An 11,198-nucleotide genomic window follows, 5' to 3' on the forward strand; every position below is an offset into this window, starting at 1 on the left:
TCAGCTTCACCTGCAGGCCCCAGAGCCCTGCAGCAGAGCTAAGCCCCAGGCCTCTCGGGACGGCAGGTGGACGCTGGGCACTGTTCCGCCAGGGAGTCCGGAGGACGGGCACCACCCTCCCCTGCTCTCTCACTCAGACTCCCCCCCCGGAAATGTACCTGGATAAGAACGTTTCAGGTTGGGAAAGGGGAGATGGTGCTGCACTCTGGCGCTGCACAGACCCAGGTGCCAGGCTGGCAGGGACCCCATCTCAAGACTGTGGCTGGAGAGGACAGACTGTGGGCGGTGAGGCAGACGGGCTGAGTGGAGGGCCCTCGGGCGCTGCAGGGCTGGACCGCTTTTGGGCTCTGGGGCAGGGAAGTTTCTCCCTACGCTCTCCCTTCTTATAACAGAGACTAAGGAACCCCTGAGGCTGGTGGGGCTCCCGCACGACTTGTGACAACTTCAGCAGGAAACATCAATAAAGTTTAATCAAAAATGTTAGTTTAGCTGGATGGGGACAGAGGGCAGAGACACTTACTCCTGTGATTAGCTGGGTGACGATGGGGAGGGAGGAGTACTGTCGAGGCTAGGAACCCACCGACTGAGGCAGACAGACGGGAGCCCCTTGCTTCCTGAACCCCAGGGGAGGGGCCGGGGCTCTGGCCCAGACTGGTTGGGGTGGCTTCCTGGGGAGGCCGGGCTGGCGTCTTCCGTGGCTCTGTGGCCCGGGGGCATGGGGACTGGGCATGGCCCTCTCGGGCTCTATTGCTAGTTCTCGGGGAGGGGTCTTTTGCCAGCCTAGCCCCTCCCACTGTGTGCATACCGCCCCCGGAAATGGGGGGGGGGGGGGGTGCACAACGTCAACAGAGTCAAAATAGGAACCAAGGTTTCAGACATACGGGGGTGACCAGGGTCAAAGACACACACGCCATCGTGGCGGGGAGACCAGTTGGCCGGAGGTAAAACCTATGGACTTAGAGTCGCAGAGGTCAGCAGCGCGCGTCGCTGACCGGGAGGGGCGCACTGTCCTCCTGGTGGCTGTGCCTGGTTTTGGACTGCTGGGTTTGGTGTGTACTAGGCAGTCAGTGTGAATGCTGTTAGGGGCTGGGCCTCTTGCTAGTAGGGGGTGAAGCGGCTGTACCCTCCTCGGCAGAGGCTAGCCTGCAACATCAAAGATGAAAAACAGCCAATCAGTACCGCCTTTTGGGAGAGGGGGAAAAAGCAAAAAGAAAAAAAAATAAGGAAAAGCAAAAAGAGAAATAGCTAAATCCCGTTTTCTGCCCGCCTCACGGTCTGCCTCGGGGAGAATGGGCGCTGGTTGTCATGGCAGCAGGAGGGGCCCTGGGCCTGTTTCCGATGTGGTGGTCTTGGGGTCAGGGAGGTGCTGGGGTCACCAGCCACAGTGCTTCTGGATAACGAGGCTTGAGATGTCTTTCGGCCACTGTCTTGGCTCAGGCCTGGCCCTTCCCTGCCAGCTTTCTCTGTCATCTGTAATCTGGGGGGCAGGGCTGAGCAGAAGCCCCACCTCCTCAGCGCCCAGCGGGGCTGCCGGGGTCAGGACTCAGCCCCTCCAGGCACGGGAGGGCAGAGGGACCTCTTGTCAGGGTTCCCAGGGCCTCGGCTCTACCAGGAGGGGCTGCATCTGCTCACCCAGCTCCGTGGGGCCTCCTGGGGTCCCTGCGCCTCCTCCATCCTGCTGGGAGGACGGGCCTTTGGCACTGTTGCTCTCCGGTGCCCCTGGGCTCCCCTGGGTCAGGGAGGCCCGCACAGGAACCTCCTGCCCTACCCACCAGTTTCCCCAGAAAAAGGAAGAAAGTGGCAAGTGGCAGAGAAGGAAAGTTGGGGAAAAAACAGAAAATCTTAAAAAAATCAATAAAGGAAACACAAGAGGGAACCCTTGTGAATTACGATCCTGGAGCCACGGGGCCTGCAAGCCACGGTTCTGGGGCCTCCATCCAGGAGTGGGTGTGGGCCCCCACCCTGAGGCCTGGGCCCCATGGCTGCCAGCAGTCACCGCAGGCTGCCTGGGATATCTGAGGCTCGTTAAACATCAAAAAAGACAAAACAAAAACTGGGAGGGAGTAATCAAAAGCAAGGGAGATGAAAAAAAAATCCGTATTGTCTCTGAACCTCCTCCCTCTTGACCCCCGCAAAAATGTTTTCATCTTTGATGCTGGATGCCAAGCTAGCTAAAACCGACGGTAACACCCCCTGGGGTTGGGGGTGGGGTGGGCCTGGGAGGTAGGTGTCCACTGCAAGCAGATTTGGGGGTACAGAGTGAGCTGGGCTGTGTGTGTCAACAGCTGGCCATACACACACACACACACACACGCTCACACACACACACACTGGCCCACACACCTCCGGCCTCAGCAAGCCCAGGAGTGCGCCCCTTCCGTCCCGCCCCCGGCCCGTGGTCAGAGGCCCCGTCTCCCCAGGAGAGGGCCTGCAGACTCAGCCGGAGCCACGGACGGGCCACGGAGCAGGGCCTTGGGTGAGAAACAGCAGGTAGCCCTTGTTCCCCACCTCGATGTGAGAAAAGGTACAGCAAGGGGGTGACAGAACACAGAGGGACCATGGCACGGACACACCCACATGAGGGGAAGTGGAGGCCCTGCCTGCCTCTGGAGCCTCTGCCGGAGGGTTTTGTTTGGTTTTCCTGGTGAGGGGAATGGAAGGCCCGGACGGGACTTTCGTTACAGGGCTCAGAAAACCGGGCCGCACCAGGATGCTTCCCAGACGACCAGACGTCACTACTGGGCAGCCGACTGTCTGGGCAGACCTGCCTCCCTCTAATTCCACAAGGGCACAAAAGGGCAAGTCCTCCTCCAACTCAAATCCAGGCCTCTGTCTTCCAGGCACCAGGCCGAGGGCTGGGTCATTCCCCTAAGGGCTTGCCCGCTCGCCCGCCCCCCGCCACACACCTGGCTGCAGCGCGAGCCGTCTCGTCACGGCTCAGGGCAGCCAGGCCCCAGCCTCCTTACCATGGTTCCAATGCTGTAGGTCGCCGCGGGGCCGATGGTGTGATGGTAGGGGTCAGCAGCTGCGTAGACTCTGCCATAACTGGGGAGGTGAGCACAGGGGGTGGGGTGTGGGCAACGGGGCATTTGGGGGGTCAGCAGGTCTCCTGCCTCCTCCCAGACGGCGCCCCAAGGCCCCTCCCTCCCCTGCACGCCCCCTTCTTCTTCCTGCCTGTTTGGAGGGAACACAGCCGGTCACCCTCTGAACACGTCCAGCGAGTGCTGACCCTGAGCGCTGGCCTGCTGCGCCCCCGACAAGACCCACAGGCTGAGACACAGTGTGAGGCTGCGAGGAAGGTGTGAGTCCAAGGGTGCCGCCTGCCCCTGAGAGGGAGGGCTGGGCAGTTCCCAGGCCAGAGCCGGCACGCGATGGCTGTCCTCCACGAAGCGCCCACCGCCTAGCCGGTACTGGAGCCCGCACGCTTCCCCAGCCTGCAGCCCTGCAGCCAACAGGCCGAGTGCCCACAGGGAAAGGTGACAGGCCAGCCCCCCCCCACAAGACCTACCCTCAAAACAAAAGAGAACCCCCCTTGGGCCTCTGGGTGTGCTTCCAGGTGGGCAGAGGCCTCTGCTCCCAAGGTGCACACACTCTGCCTTTCTTTCTCGGGGTTGAAGGGTTTCAGGCCTGGGAGCGCTGAGAAGCGTCAGAGGCGTGCCCGAGCAGAAGCAAACGCTCCTAATTACCTTTCTCACTCGGGCCTCCAGAGCTTGGGGAGGGGGGTTAGGCCTCCAGGGCTGGGCATCAGAGGAGCTGTCCGCTACCCGAGAACCAGGGGGTCCCGAGGCTCCCCTCTCTTGCAGGCAGGAAGTGATTACAGAAGTTTGGGGCTTGCTGGCTTGGGGTCTCCAAGCTCACATGGACCTGCTCTCCTTTGCCCAGACCCTGTGTCCACCAAAGGGAGGCACCCCCAGGCCCTGAGTGTTGTGGGTGAGGGTTCCTGTCTGTCCCAGCCCAGCCCGACGACCCATCCATCTTCTCCCCGCCCCCGCCCACCGCGGGTACCTGTCGCTGTAGGCGGCCGCGGCTGCTGCGGGCTGAGCGTATCTGTAGGCGGCATAGCCTCCCTGCAGGGTAAGGGGAGGACACGGCACACGGGCTTAGTGGGCTGGACACAGCATTTCAACCTTCATCTTGGCCAGGTGAGGGGCAGCTGGTGCAGGCCTGGGGGCACCTGGCTTCTGGTTTCGTGGCATGGTTCAAGGTGGGGTTTCTGTTCACCTCATTCATTGATGCGTCCATTTGTGCGTTCAACACACACGGGTGAGCATCAATGATATGTCTGGCTGCGTTCAAGGCTTTGGCACACGGTAGGTGCTCACAGAGTCGCCACCAGGCCAGCGCAGCCCTGACTCTGATGCTGATGGGTATGGAGGCTCGGTGCTATCCTGGACACTGGGATGGGACAAGGGCAAAGGGCATTAACTCAGACCACGTCTTAGCCCTGACCAATGGACTGCTGAATTACAGGTGACCACCCAGGATGGAAATGAGGTCTTGTGTGGGGTGGGGGTGGGGGTCGTCAGCAAGGGCTCCGAGCTAGAGGAAGCAGTAAGTGCAGCCCCGTGAAAGAAAAGAGGAGACAGGACCCCATCAAGGGGGTCTGCCCTGGAGCCTCTACCTCCTGGTCTCTCTCTGGCCTCTGCAATGGACACAGGGTGCCTATGGGGGCTCACTCAGTGACCCCAATGCTGTTAGGGATATGGGAGATTCACCCACTGTCCCCATCATACAACTGACACCTTGTGAAACGGAGAAGACACGCCTGGCTCATCGGGCTGCTGGGGGATCCATTGCTACTCGCACCCTGAGCACAGATAACCCAGGTTTACCTGTGCTGAGGTCGCCCCCTGGGCTCCCAGGACGGGAGGGGGTGGGGGGAGTGGGGCTGGGAGTGGGAGACACTGACTGTTCACTGAGACGTACGAAACGCCAGATTCCACCCTCCCTCCCCCGGGGCTACACTTACATAAATCTCAGCACCATAAAAGCCATCCTGATACACGACCCTGGAAGCAAACGGACAAGAAAGTGGTGGGAACGCTGGAGAGGTGGGGTAGGCCGGCTCCGGTGTCTGCTGAGGAGGGAGGGGGCAGGGTGCCAGCCCTGCCCATGGGACTGGCATTTTAACAAGCGTTTGCTCCAGTGCCCTGTTTTGGTATAACAATAGAGTAACACCCTTGCTGGTCAGCTCCTTTCTCCCACAAACCCAGGGGCCCGTCGGCCCACCTTGCTTCCCCTTCCCCTACTCCACCCCAGGCAGCTGTATCCCCCCCATTAGGGTCGGAGGGCCCCGGGGAACGGACCAGGGAGGGCTTAGAGAAGGCCCACTGAGCTCCAGGGCCGACCACCACCCATTAAGGCATCGGGCAAGGTGCTGGGGCTCTAAACATCCCTCACATGCCAGAGACCCTGAGATCCGGTGGCAGGGCGGAGGTGGGTGTACTGATGTGGAAGCGACTGCTGTGTGAAGTTTGGGGTTCCCACCGCCCCCCACCCCCGCGCCACAGTGCTGGAAAGGCTGCCTAGCCCCTCTGGCTGCACCACGCCCCCCTCCCCACGCTCCCGGGGCCGTTCTCCAAGCCTCCCTCCCTGTGCGCCCCAGGTACTCACGCTCCGTAAGTCGGGATGGGGGGCGGGGGCGGCGCAGCCCGAAACGTATTGTACACAGCCCGGCCCCGGCCCCGTAGGTGCGCGCCCCTGTAGGCAACAGCTGTGCCGGTTGTGGGGTAGGGGAACCCCGTCACTGCAGGAAAGGACGTCGGAGAGGAGACAGTGTGAGAGGGAAGGCTAAGGGAAGGAGGGGAGGCAGGAGGGGAGGCAGGAGGGCTGGGGCCTGACCACGGCCGCATCGGGCCACACATCCCGCCTGGCCACGCCCACATGGCCACGCCCCACCACGCCTCGGCCTGGCCACGCCCACCCGGAAAACGTCCCCGCCTAGGCACGCCCCTGGCCACGTCCTCCCACCCAGGACGACTGGCCAATGACCGCCCAATACCCGGCCAGGCCCGCCCCAGCCCCGCGCCGCAGCTCCAGCCTTTACCCGCATAGAATTCGGGTCCATAGACTGCCCCTACCACCGGATTTAGCTTCCAGCCTAGAAGAGAAGCAAAGAAACCCAATCACTGTCTTCCCCATTATCTCCCCACCTCACACTATGCTTGGGAACCCCAAGGACTCCAGGATGAGCCCCACTGGGACATTCCGAGGCCGTGGCCACTGCAGAGGACGGGCGGGACCCCTCCGTCTGCAGTCAGGGTAGATGGATTAGGCGGGAACACAGTCCCTGGGCCCCTCTTGGGATGCTGCAGCCTCACTGGCTGAGTGCTTTCTGCTCCCTGACAGAGACCCAGTCACTGCTGACGATCCTCCCGGTGTCTTGATTCTTTTCGCATTTCGGCCTTCCCCAGCCTGCCCCAGGCCCTCCCTGTCCTGGGGCACTGGCCCCAGCAGCTTGGGGTCTGCAGTGTCTGCAGGAGAGCACGAGGAGGGAAAGTGGAACGCGTTATTATGCAACGTCTGTAGGCCCCCAGCTGGGATGGGGGCTGCTGGTGGCCTGGGTACGTTAGTGCCTGACGGCCCAATCTCATGGGAGCTGTCTCATGTGGGCACCTGGCTGCCTTCCAGGACGGTCAGAGGCTGCCGTAAAGGAGCTTGGCCTCAGCCACGGCGACCTCCTTCACCTCCTGCCCATCTCTGTCCTGGGTCGGGGCTCCCGAGGGGCTCCCTTTCTCAGTGCTGAGTCCTACTTTTGCTATCCTCTGTCTGTTTTCCCCCAAAGCAGCCGGTGGGAGGGCTGCCGGGGGAGGAGGTGGGGAAGAGGGGCCTTGGGATTAGGGATAATGAGAAGGACAGCTAGCATCCTCTGACCACTTTACCATATACCACACTGTCCTAGACCCATCCGACGAGGAAGGTGTCACGGCCTCCCATCTTACAGATGAGCAAATGGAGTCTCAGGGAGGCGTGGCAGCCTTGAATCACAGGGCTGGAGAGTGGCAGAGCCAGACCAGCTGTGGGATGCCAGGCCCACGTTCCTGGCCACTCCCTGGCCCCCAGCCTCTCCCGCTCTGCAGGTGGGCAGGCTGGTCATCCTCTCCCACCAGAGACCCAGGCGCACGGGTGAAGGCCTGCTCCCACCTGAGGCTCTGGGGGTAGAAACCAGCCAGTTGAGCCTGTACCAGCTCCAGGTGGTCAGGAAGTGAGGGTGGGGTCAGCTCACGTGACCAGGCCCAGCCCCTGGCCCCTCAGCTTATCAGGGTCTTATCTTTGCAGCACACCCCCAGCCCAGCTCCATGTCTCAAGTCCAGATTCTAACAGCCCCACTGCTGGGCTGGCCGGGAGGTGTCCAGGACAGAGTTTCTGGGGCCTTGTTCCTCCTGGGGGCCCGTTCTCCACACTCTCCATGAGACTATGGGTCGCCTTCCATCCCTGGTCCACCATCACATGACCAGCACAGATGTTTGCGTCTGAACGTTGCTGCTAGGCCTCTGGAATCTTCTATAAATACCAGGTCAGGAGGGAAGAAACGCTTCATCTTCTGGGATGACCTCCAGTCCCAAGAACTGAGTCTTCTTAGTAGAAATCCACGATGGAGCAGAGTCCTGAGCCCGTGACCCAAGCCCACCTCCCTTAGGTCCCATCTGGCAGCTCTCCTGCGTGCAGTCAGAGAGGCTGTACTTCTGCTTCGGATGGCCCTGGCCCCTCCCTCTGCCAATTCTGGAGTCCTGGGTGCCTCCACCTGTCGCTCTGGCCCCAATTCACTGTCTGGGACCCCAGATGACAGAGGCAGTCGGAGACCCACCTGGGTGGATCCTTTGTTTCTTCAGCAAATAGTAACACCTGGTCAAACCTTGCGAGTCTATTTCCTGAAGTGGAAATTTCTGCCCCTCTGACCGACTGATGAATTGAGTCCTCTGAAGTGTTAAGCAGAGTGAAGCCTCAGTCAACAGAGCCCATGAGCTGGGCTTCACTGCCACCTGCAGGGAACCCAGGGCTGGCCCACTGCAGCCCTTGTCACTCTTGCCCAGGCCAACTAAGATGTTTAAATGAAACCATGTTTGCCACCGAAGTGGGCAGAGGTTTCTCCCTCTCTCCACTCCCCGTCGCTCAACCGGCCTTGGTTCTGTGCCCATTCCGAGCCAAGGGTGCACTTGTTCAGGGATGGATTCTCTTCCGAATCCCATGTCCCTCCACATCCTCAGGTCTGCCCAGAAAGCAGGGGCGTGTGGCTCTCGGGAGAGGCTGCGCAGCCCCCTGGATCACCCTGGGCCTGTAAAAACGTCTACCGCTTTCCTTCCTGTGCTGAGCACCAGGTCACTGAAATCATACACAGCGTGTGCTCAGGACAGGCGCGAAGCCGGGGAGCCCCCAGATTTTTAGAAAGAATTTGAGCTTTGCTAGTCCTCAAAAAAGCAGGATGGGAGCAACAAGAATCTCATCTAAATGGGGTCTGGCCAGTGCCCCAGCCCTGCCCCAGGAGGGAAGACTGGGGGGCCCAGCTGGCGAGTCAGGCGGCAGATCTGCCCACTGTCCTGCCCTAGGTTTTCCATGCTGGCCGGTCCCCTGACTCCATGTATATCTGATCAGACCAGGACAAGAGAGTCTGGGGGTGGCTCAGTCCACTCTTCCCTGCTAGTGGGGGTGGGAAGCAAAGCCCATGTCCTGCCAGGAGACTCGTCCCGGTGGAGCAGGGCTGCTGCTCCCTGGCTAGAGGAGCAAAGTCAAAAAGGCCCCAAAGAGTTCCCAGCTACACTCAAACCAGTCCCCGCACCAGTCCTTGCCTGGTGGAGTTAAGTCACCCAGAGGCTGAGAGCCGTCCCTCCACGCCTCCCTGCAGCCAGCATTTAGCATCAGCTGTTTTGTTTCAAAGAAGACTGGCCACATCTGCTTACAGTCGGGTCCAGGTGCACACGGGCACACTGCTCAGCTGACGCACACTATGGCCAGCGGGGCCTCAACCTTTCCGTGTTTCCAAGGCCCAGGGGTGGGCGGTGGGGGGCTGTCCCTCTAACTGTCATCATACTCATTAAATACTGAGCGCCTCTAGCCTCGACACTTAGAAAATAAGGAACGATCCAGGAAGTGGCCACTCTCCGCCGTGCCTGAAGCCTGTCCTCGGCCTCCGGGTACGGCCACGCTCGGGAAAGCACGGGGGTCTCACCAGCTGTGTGGGTGGAGGCGGGTGGCCCCAGCTCTCCTCCTGCTTCGCTGACCCACCCCCTTCTGACCGCGGCAGAGCCGGGACATGAGGGGGCACTCAGCATCCAGGGAGGCTGGCCTCCAGCAGCCTGGGCTCCTCCTGGGCCCTGTCCCCACTGGTGGCCCCTGCAGCCTCCCTGGGGTCTTGGGCCACTTACCGTTGGTATAGGGGTTGGCAGTCTTCTTGTTGGTCATGACTCGGGCCGTGGCGTTATTGACCTGCCCAGAGAGAGGGAGGGAGAGGCTGAAGGGAACATTAGCCTGTAGGCCACTGGCCGCATGGTCCTGCTCTGAACTTCTCCTCCGTGGCCGCCTCGGAGGGGGCTGGGGGCTGGGGAGGAGGCCCTGGGACGCCCAGGCGAGGCACAGGACCGCCTCCTCTTCTCGCCTGGCCCCCCACCACGGCCTGCCCTCCCCCCGGGCCTCCTCCCTCCGAGTGCTGCCCGCACCTCACCCCCCGGCTGAGAACCTGGGCCATCACTGTTCCCAGCACTGGCTGGTGCCCAGCCTGGCCCAGGCCCCGGGCCCTCAGCTTAAGCATTGCATCCAGTCCCACTGGCTCTTGCCGTTCACAGGACTGTTCCCACAAACCGAGCCCAGCCTCTCTCTGGCAACCCAAGGCCACTGGAGCAGCTGGCTGGTGGACTCTCCCCAAAGTGCTCTCAGCGCAGCTAACAGAATGGCCCCCAAGACTTCTCTGCTGTGGGTGGCTGCTGAGGCCCTCCTGGTTGTGGGCACCAGGATGGTCACCCCTCCCCGTGGGGGCAGCATCCCTTTCCCTTGAGGCCAGCAGAGAGCTTTCTGTGGGGGCGGGGGGCACACGTGCCCGTGGTGGTGGGGCAAAGCCAATGGGGGAGGAGCAGGTAGGTACCAAGGGAGTGGGTCCTACTGTGCAGACATCTAAGGCCGTGGTCAGGCTGCCCAGACGACTGGGCTGGGCTGTAGGGAGGAGGAGAAAGCAGGGCAGGTGTGGAACTCGAGGGAGGGGTCTGGGCCGTACTGCCTCCCCCCGGTCAGTGTGAGCCCCTGGGGCCTGGGGCCGCAGCCTGGGCTGCCGGATGCTGGGCTGGAGCCCGGCTGAGGTCGGTGCCTCTGGCACTCCTTCTGCTTCTGGAAACCCTCCCTCAGGTCCTTCCATCGCTCTTCCAGTGGCTCCGCACTAGCCGTTGAGCCCTCCCTCCCTGGCCACCCTTGCTGCCCGCCCTGCTCGGGAAGCCCAGCTCCCAGACACCAGAGCCTCAGCACTGAGCAGGGCACACGCAGCCGCCCGGGAAGGGGTGGTGGAGGCGGGCGTGTCGGGGGACCCCTCGCCTTCCCTCCCCTCTGCGCCTCTGGGCTGGATCCCTTTCTAGGCTCTGGCTCGTCCTGCTGCCCACCCTCTGGGGGATAAAGGCAAGGGGCAAACTGCAGGATGGGGCAGCATGGGGAGGGGGGACGGGGCAGCTGCCGCTCCTTGGTGAGACTAATGACCTGCTCCCAGCCACGGGCAGGCTGGGCTGGTTGAGGTCCTTGGAGCCGCCAAGCCTCGGAGACGAGACTTCTGGGGCTCCTCCCAGTGTCTGGCTGAGCCCCACAGCTGGGGACCTTTTCCAGGAATGAGAGGGAGGGGGCAGGCTGGGGGGCCCTTGGGTGAGCCTGAGGCCTAGACCCAGAAGGCGTGGCGGGTGGTGGGCTCGGCTCCGATCTCAGCTTGGCCCTGCCATGGGGCCCTGGCCTGGCCCTCTGCATGGCAGCAGCGGGGCTGGGTCGGGGGCCCAGGGTGACCGGAGGCGGCTCTCAAGGGCGTCCCTGCCGCAGCACACTTATCTGAGCACCTCAATTTTCCGTCCCTCTACGATCGTCCCATTCAGCTTCTCCCGGGCTCGGTCAGCATCTGAGCTAGTTTCAAAAGTTACAAACCCAAAACCCTGTGAGCGGAGAAGGACAGACATGGAGAGAAAGACATAGGATGAGAAAAAGGAAAAAAAAGGAGGCGTGGGGAGTGGGGGGGGGGG

At 62.0% G+C, this 11,198-nt stretch overlaps 1 protein-coding gene across 4 annotated transcripts in view; it reads right to left on the reverse strand.

Annotated features, from left to right (window-relative positions):
• The window catches only part of RBFOX3 (RNA binding fox-1 homolog 3), an 82,496-nt gene that overhangs the window by 2,098 nt on the left and 69,200 nt on the right, over positions 1-11,198 (reverse strand). Inside the window, exons 4-11 of one of the 4 annotated variants that reach the window (XM_027080913.1) lie at positions 11,019-11,111; positions 9,363-9,423; positions 5,981-6,100; positions 5,614-5,746; positions 4,964-5,009; positions 4,006-4,067; positions 2,967-3,045; positions 122-1,143 (exon numbers count right to left, since the gene is read on the reverse strand). In XM_027080913.1, coding sequence (XP_026936714.1) covers positions 1,099-1,143; positions 2,967-3,045; positions 4,006-4,067; positions 4,964-5,009; positions 5,614-5,746; positions 5,981-6,100; positions 9,363-9,423; positions 11,019-11,111 — 639 coding nt within the window. In that variant the 3' untranslated portion in view covers positions 122-1,098. Of the gene's footprint in view, positions 1-121; positions 1,144-2,966; positions 3,046-4,005; positions 4,068-4,963; positions 5,151-5,613; positions 5,747-5,980; positions 6,101-9,362; positions 9,424-11,018; positions 11,112-11,198 lie in introns of those variants that run through there. The other 3 variants (XM_027080912.1, XM_027080910.1, XM_027080911.1) reach the window with 3 other exon arrangements.

Source organism: Aethalodelphis obliquidens, unplaced genomic scaffold (assembly GCF_003676395.1).
Source record: "Aethalodelphis obliquidens isolate GAN/ISIS:26980383/991018 unplaced genomic scaffold, ASM367639v1 scaffold44, whole genome shotgun sequence".
Taxonomy (NCBI): Eukaryota; Metazoa; Chordata; class Mammalia; order Artiodactyla; family Delphinidae; genus Aethalodelphis; species Aethalodelphis obliquidens.